The following is an 8270-nucleotide window of genomic DNA, read 5'->3' as shown; positions in this document are numbered from 1 at the left end:
AAGGGCCCACATGGCACAATGTGTAGCCGGAGAGGCCATGTGACCCCCAGCCACTCAGAAGTGGGATAGCCCTGCCCTACCCCAATAGACCGTTCTGCTTGAGCCGGCCTTCAACTCTGTGGATCATTTTGAGCCCAGTTCTAAAGCCAATAATAAAAAGCAGAGTTCAAATGTCAAAGCTTGTACCTGGTAAGGCCTGGCATTCTTGCTGCCGCGGATCCCACTGGCAGTTCAGATTCAGAGAACAACTTTTACAGCTTGTCAGCTTGTTACAGATCTGTTCATTTCTCACGTGACATTTGGTGTAGTTTTTGACCGACTATAAAAACAAAACAGACAGAGAGCATATTACTTGTTAAATTGTTAAGAGGTCATGATCAAAGTATCCATGTATTTCACTCCAACAGTTACACATGGATAATCCAGGAAACCTATCAAATGGAACCTGAAATACTTGTCAAAATTAAAGGTGTTTGACTGACTGGAGAAGCAAAATTAAAGGACTTTATCACTTCACCTGAATTCAGCAAGGCAAAGAAAATAGGAACTAGATCCAAGAGAGCATAATATGTAAAAAAAAATGAACAAACCTTCAGCATTGTTATGAATTTCAGGAATTTTCTTGTTTTAGAAACTAACTTGTAGGTAAGATACAAAGTTAAAGAGTTAAAGGACCTAGAGGCTACCATCTGGGTAGGAATTAACATAAGCCAAAATAAAAGAACTTCCTCTCCTTAAGGGAATAAGTGAATAAGAAAAGGAAGACAAGGTTCTTTGGGTAAATCTAATATCTTTTATTAGACCAACTAAATAGTTGGAAAAATTTTGCTTAGCTAGCTTTTGCATTTAAAAACCCTTCATCAAGTTTTTAAACCCAAAAGCTTGCTAAGAAAAAAATTTCCAATTATTTAGTTGGTCTAATAAAAGACAACAATTTACCCAAAGAAGTTTGTCTGCCTATGTCCTTAGACCAACATGGCTACAACCTACATCCCTAAGAAGAGCAATAAACTCTGAAGGAAGTTTTTTCAGTTTCTTTGGCTAGTGAGGTATTGCTTTCTAAGAAAGGCGTTTTTAACATAACTTTTCCTGTAGAGTGATTTTAAAGCAAGATGCAAGTACCGATATCTTATTTAACATACTACATACATACACTTCGTTAATGTATATTTTAAGGTTACCTCATTCACTTTGTGTGAATGCAATCCATAAAAATAAGGTCACACTTAAAAGCAGCAGCACAATACCCTGTCAAAAATAGACAACTCCAAAACAAACTCCCTTTCAATTCCAGTATCTACCCTCTCAGAATCAGACTCAAAATATATTTTCTTAACTCCTGCCTCATCTAACTTAAGGTATAGTCCCCCATAATGGTAAATCCTACCTGCGTAATCAAGAAGTGGAGAAATTCAGCTCATGTAGTCAATATAGGTTAGAAAAACAAATGTAGACTTCACATACTTCAGAAATTTGAGAGACGCAAGAACACGAAAGGACAGTGTAAGAGAAAAAAATGGGAGAAAAGAAAAAAAGATTCTCCCCTTTATTGAATTACTGTATAATGGCAATTTTTTACAGTATATTACATGCATACACACACACACACACACACACCCACACCCCCATGTAGGTCAGAGCCGAACTCAAGACCCAGTTCAGGTACAACTCCAGACAACAAAAGAAACCATGGTTCTGTTTTTCATGCTGATCTGGACTTTGGCAAATCAGTCTCCCTCCCAGTTTGCTTTTGTATGTGGTATAATCTGTAGTCTGATTTCAGGAACACACACATACCAGAGAGATCTGCCCGTTTCACCTGGGATAAAATGATAAATGTCCCCTAAGTAGTTGAAGTATTCCTTGACTCTCCCTAGCAGTTAGTATATAAAACTGCAAACATGTTATCTAAAAGCAAATTAATAAAGCAATTAGTAAATTCTTATGGATAATACACACACAAACCATATCTAGCAAGCAGTTTGTTGCTTTTGGGTGGCAGGGGGGAAGGAGGTGAATAACTACCATGCCTGCAAGCCAAAAGCACAGTTACTGCTTTCTGGATCATCTTTGTTGCAGAGTGGAAAAGAGATAACCAGTAACACTAACGCTACTTCATCAACAGATTTAGTGCTTGAGTAATAACAGCTATGGTCATTCTTGCTCCTTAAGATTTCTGTACCCTTCTCTATAAAGACCAAATTGGCAGAAGCGACTGTCACACACGTCTCTGACAGAGCTCACCCTAACTGCACAAACAGCAAGTTGTTATGTTGGGCCAAGTGCATTTGGCCCATCGTGTACCCATAAGCTTTCCTTTAACTAAATGATTTACAACCCCATTTCTTCCCATGGGCAAGGGTCTTCTATCCCTCCCCAGGCCTGGTTTTGCAAGGAGTGAGGGGAGAGGGGCCATCCTGTTGTTCACAGAAGGGAGAAGGGGAGGAATAGAATTGCCCTAAGCTGCTGGATTCTGTCCCCACCTTCCTCCTATGGTACTGGATTACGGAAGATGCTAAATGTGTGAGCCACCAGCGGATCCATTATTCTAAAAAAGTCCGTATGCTCACCCAAGTCTGACAGCAACCATATAAAAAAAGTGTTAACTAAATTCATTGCGTCAGTCTACACAATATCACACTAAACACTCTCTTCCACCTCCCAAATCTGTGTTTAGTTCCTGCAGTGCTTGATCTATGGCACCTCTTAGTCATTAAGTTGGTGTTCATCTAGAATGGGCACCCTGTGCCCCAGCTGCCCACCCCCTGCAGCATGTGGAGCACCAGGGCAATGTGCCACGCTGTAAAGCACACGGGCAGGGACATACATTGAGGCACAGAGTAGCAACACATTTGTGCCGCAACTATTTGTGCTACTGCAAAGACATGCCCCTGCTTGTGTGGACCCAGCCTAGGATGCATCCCGTCTGGTCCTGCTATCTTGAAAGCATCTAGCTTCTCCGAGTAATCCCTAACCCATTCTACTATAAGCTCTTTGGCACCTTCCCTATCTTTGCTGACAAATGACAATTGCGCACCACCCATCAGCAGCCCATGGAGCCACATGCACAACCGGCTGTGGGAAAGTGGTGCATGTTGGTGGCATGGGGTGGTGGGTGGCAGTGGCGGTGGCTGCTGCACGCAAGCTTCCCACCCCTCCCCACATTCGGCTAGCCGGGCGATGCCTGTGCGGCCTGCCCTTGCCCTCCACCCAGGCCCAGCCCCTGGGAGGCAGCAGCACAGCGTGATGGGTGGCAGTGGCGGCTGCTGCATGCAAGCCCCCATACCCCACTTCCATCCACAGAGGGGCACCACTGCCCTCGCCCCACCTGGCCCTGCTCCTGGGAAGCGGTGGCATGGGGTGGGTGGGTGGCAGCAGCAGCCACTGCACGCAAGCCCCCCACCCTGCTCCTGGGAGTGGGCACAAAAACACATTCTCCCCTGCCATTCAGACCCTTTGTGCCTTGCTGCCCTCATGGCTCTGCAGGCAGGGGGTGGCCACAGTGCCTCCTCACTGTCAGTTATTGGCTGAGAGAAGCAGCCCATCAGGAAAGCGAGCTGGGGTGGGGAGGGACTGCAGCATGCCATACGGGGCCGGCGGCGCCCAGCACACCCTTCCCCCAAGTAAGAGGCAACATGTAAGAATGCCCCGGGGCATGCTCCACCCCTGCCCATCCCCACATATGCCCCATCTCCTTTCCAAGTGCCCCTAGGGGTATGCGTACCCCCAGCTGACAACCCGTGATATATCTATATCTATCTAGAGATCTATTTGCAAAACAAAATGCAGAGTTTGTAATCTCTACAAGTAGTTACAAAAGTGTACTTCAATGTGCATTTATAGAGAAACTGTGCTAAAATTTGCAGCAGTTTCAAAAAACATAAAAATGCATCAAACTTGGATGAATTAAGTCAATGGGTACCCAGACATATTTATTTCAAACTCAGTGTTTTTGAATATGTATATACGTGGGTGCCTCGCTCCCATCCTCATGGGTGGAAGGGCTGAGCTATTAACTTCCTCGCCCCCTCTTGAGGGAGCTCTGACTCAGGGGTCTGCTTTAATCTCAACAATGTAAGAATATTACAGGAAGAAGAGCAAAGTCACAGACAGTTGGGTCCAAAACCACTGAGGGCTTTGGAGGTTACAAACATGCTCAATCCCACTTAGAAGGGAAGCTGGCATAGACCACAGAACTCCAGTCTAATGTCTTCTCAATTCATGATTCTGCTTAACAGGCAACAGGCTGTGGCTTTCTACACTAACTTCAACTTCTGAATCATGTAGAGCTAATTACAGAAGTCTCAGAGGGGCAACGGAATTGGAAACTGTGGCAAGGTTACCCTGAAAAGATGGCATTTTCACTTGTCAGGCTCTGATGGGGAATTACTTTTTGCTACAGCTGCTATGTCAGGGCAGTTATACACTTGCTCAAGGAGCGGGGGGGGGGGGGGGGGAGGGGTTTTAATTAGAGCAGCTCTGAGAGCCACCCTAATTAAAGCACCAGGAGTGTCTTGTGCATCAGCAGCCCCGCGCTGAAAAAATGGCAGGGGGGGGGCATGCTTTAAGTAACACTCATTGAACAAGCTTTAGTTAAAGCACCTCCACCACCATTTTTCAGTGCAGGAATGCTAATATAATATATGCTAGAGCGCAGTAATTACCACACTCCAGCAGGTTTGATTAACAACAGCACATCGGAACAGCCTCACTGCTCATGTATAGGTGCCCTCAGTGTCCCACAGCAACTCAGGACATGGCAGCCTGAATATCTGTTTTACAAGCATTAGTCCCACTGCCACAGTGATCAGTGCCGACAAAACTTTCCACCATCTCTTCAGGCATCTTTCCCTAGCACACCAACATTTTCTTAGTCTTCTCTGAGTCCCAATCAGCTACCTCTAAAACAGGCACTGGCTAATTTATTCCACTGTTCCAGCTGGAGTTGTGTGATTGAAACCTAGAACTAGGTATCAGCATACTGAATATACCGCAGCCCAGATCTCTATACTAAACCTCGAGAAGCCCCATATACAGATAATATTTTTCCAGCATACGCATATCATGACGCTATATGCAACATTAGACTTTATTTTTTGGAGGTCTCTAACTCCCTAATATTGTCCTGGCATCCTAGAAAAACAAAAAGCATGTTAAAAGGGGAGATGTGACAATAGGCTAATGTAGTAGTTCAGTGTTATAATGGTAATGCTAATGCATTGACCTTCTGCTCGTCATTAAGAAAAACAATCCACTTGTAAATTGTAAGGTACTAAAGCAGCGTACTTGTTAAAATGAGATTTCAATCACGTACAGAATCAGCTTCATTAATGTTGGAGAGAACTAACTACTGTTTAGGGACTTGTTTGATGCTCTTATTGGACCAGATGTCCATTAGTAAATAGACTATGAAAGTAGCCCATTATTTTTCTGGTCTACAGCAGAGAATCCTCTAAGGCCACTCCAAGGTAAATAGAAACAAACACAGGTAAGTTGTTCTGATACAAGGAGCTGAGACAGCTGCAAACAAATACTGCGAAGTGTCAGAATGTCTGCTTCTACAGTATGCACGTAGACATTTCACAGAACTTTTAGTGCCAATTTGCATTTGGTTTAGCTCAGTCATTATACATATTGACAAAGCTGCCCAAGAGACACTTTACAATGAATTTTAAATTTCAAGTAAGTGCCATCTGCTCACTTACAATAGCCCTTTGTAATACTCCTTGTTAAACCATCATTATCACAATGTCAAAATCCTGAACCATTTAGGTGTTTTAGGAAACAATTTTTGGCAGTAATATTATATGCAACATGCATTGTTCTGAAGAAACTAAGCAATTTGTATCATCGTTTTCTAATAATGCTGTTTGTTTTGCACAGGTAAGCCAAGGCTATTTAACAATGTTTAAAAGGAAAGTTAAACTACTAGTGACTATTCTTTAATAATGTTCTCTATTGTATTCCCCTATTCCCAACTCCTATTTCCCTTAAATCCAATATAAACATTCCTTCTCTGAAAATCTCATTAGCTCAATGTAAATGTAAATCCAATAGCTTATTCATATTAACACAATATTAAGGTTATAACTTGAGCTAACAAAACCATTGAAATTCAAAAATATGACGGCACATCTGCTACTGAAGTTCACAAGCTGCTGTGGGACATTTGTAATATTTATGCACAAGGGTATGAGTAAACCATCTAACATTTGAATTTTCTCACTTACATCTGATGTAGTTACGTTCTTAAACACCAGTCTTGATATTGATAACATATGGGCAGATTTCCACCTCCCAAGAGCCGCAATGACTGTCTACACAGTCATCTGTCCCTGTGTCATGCTCTGCAGCATGAGGGCCCTAATGCTATTTTATCTTAGAATAGTAGCAATTTTTGAAAAATTGTCCAACTCATTCTCCTTCTACTGCAGAATTGTTTGGGATAATAAGATAGCCTTCACTGTCTTTCCAGTCTACTTTTAAATGTTCTAAGCAACAGGGTTTCCACCATTTCTCTTGGGTAACTACCGGACGCTTCAGCCTAATTCTACCATTAGTAATGATTTAGGCTTAAAATTTCCTTTGCTCAGTTTGATAATTCTGAAGCTATTTATGCATCCTTTAACCAGCTTAAACAACATCTTCCTCTACTTGATGTTATTTAACACTGTTTGCATTACTGTTGGTCAGGAACCAGCTGTGAACCAGGTCCTCACTGTGCTAGGTACTGTGCATACATAGAATAAAAAGTTGTTTTTTTTAATTCCTCCGAGACATTGTTAAAGGTGCTGTTTAAAGCAAAGATTCCACTTACTTCTAGAAATCCCCATTCCCAAATCACGTATAATGCTGTTCATCACACCATATATTTATTGCTTCTTCCAATTTGTTAGGTCATCTGGCAGTGCTTAATCCAGTTTTTTTTTCATTTACAGCTTTTTGCTTTACTTGAGTCTACTTTCTCAATGAGACCTTAGAGAATAAGTGTATAAATGTGGAGGTTCACTGCCACAGAGAGTTCAAGGAGCAGCTGTACCCGCTTTTGGGACTGTGGGAACTGGATTGATCACAGCTACAAGAAGGACACTTCTCACTCACATCTCTAGTTTGCAAAACTCCAAGATAACTTACAGAAGTGGAATGTTAAGTGTTTGCAGAAATACACCAGTCATACCTTCTCCCATTTCTATCTCCACCTAGCCCTTATAGCATGAAGCATTTGTAGATATGAAGAACCACGAGTAGAGACCATCAACGTAAATGACTCACCAAATGGGCTACAGTTTGGCTCAAAGACGCTTTTCCCATTAAAGTGCCATAGGAAATATATTAATCTGTCCCTAAAATTTGGAGAAACTCTATAGAGGTCAGGAGACATGTGACCACCGCACTATTTCCAATCCCTTCTCACAAGCCCCCGTCCAACCACTCCAGAATACTGTTGCCATGCATCTGTCATGACCCCTGGCCTCCTCTGCTTTCATATGCGCATTGACTTCTGACATTCAACAGTATAAGACCGCCCTGTAATCAAGCCCATAAATCAATGGACAGTCAGTTTGTCAAGAGGAACACACAAATTTTGGTGCATCCTTAAATTAATCAAAGCAAAAATGATTACCTAAACTTCTCAAAGAGGAATCTCAGAATGTAGGATGCTATATTTCACCAGCAGAACTGCAGAGAGAGAAAGTAAAAGGGCTCAAGTTGAACTACTAGAAAGCCAATTACACCAATTCCAACTCTGATTCTGCCCTGAAAAGCTGTTTTATAAGGAACTGGATTTTAGTGTCCTTCATCAGAGCCTCATTTCAGCACGGGCTCATCTCTGGAGCCAGGATGGATTTGTATTCAGAACCTGAATGTGAGGAAATGCCTCCTTGTTAGACCCAAAATCATAATCTCCAATAATAGTTCTACACTGAATCACAGTCTCTCTTTCTTTCTCGATTAATGCAGGTAGAGTTGAACCATATAGGGTCACTGAATTTTCTCTGATTTAGTTAATCTATAAAGTCGAACTCTAAACTGCCTCCTGCCTAACTTGAGACTAACACAGCTAACTACCTCTCTCTTTCCAGACCAAGAATAAAAACAAGGTGCAAGGGCCCCACACACACACACACACAAAAAAAAAAAATCAGAGGAAGACTCAGCATCTCAGTCAGGCAAGATCTTTGTTATTATGAAGGATATTGTTTTATTTTTGCTTATTTTTAACCTATAAACCCAACTACACTTCAGCTACGGATACAGCACTACTACAC

General features: G+C 42.2%; 1 protein-coding gene across 3 annotated transcripts in view; it reads right to left on the bottom strand.

The window, feature by feature from the left end:
• Positions 1–8270, bottom strand: part of ATRNL1 (attractin like 1) — a 1264546-nt gene that overhangs the window by 930927 nt on the left and 325349 nt on the right. For all 3 annotated transcript variants that reach the window (XM_019502885.1, XM_019502884.1, XM_019502883.1), the window contains exon 14: positions 187–319. In XM_019502885.1, the coding sequence (XP_019358430.1) occupies positions 187–319 (133 nt within the window). The remainder of the gene's footprint in view (positions 1–186; positions 320–8270) is intronic.

Source organism: Gavialis gangeticus, unplaced genomic scaffold (genome assembly GCF_001723915.1).
Source record: "Gavialis gangeticus isolate Ggan-Ray unplaced genomic scaffold, GavGan_comp1, whole genome shotgun sequence".
Classification (NCBI taxonomy): domain Eukaryota; kingdom Metazoa; phylum Chordata; order Crocodylia; family Gavialidae; genus Gavialis; species Gavialis gangeticus.
Note: the sequence above shows the minus strand (reverse complement) of the source record. Positions and strands in the feature narration are given on the sequence as shown.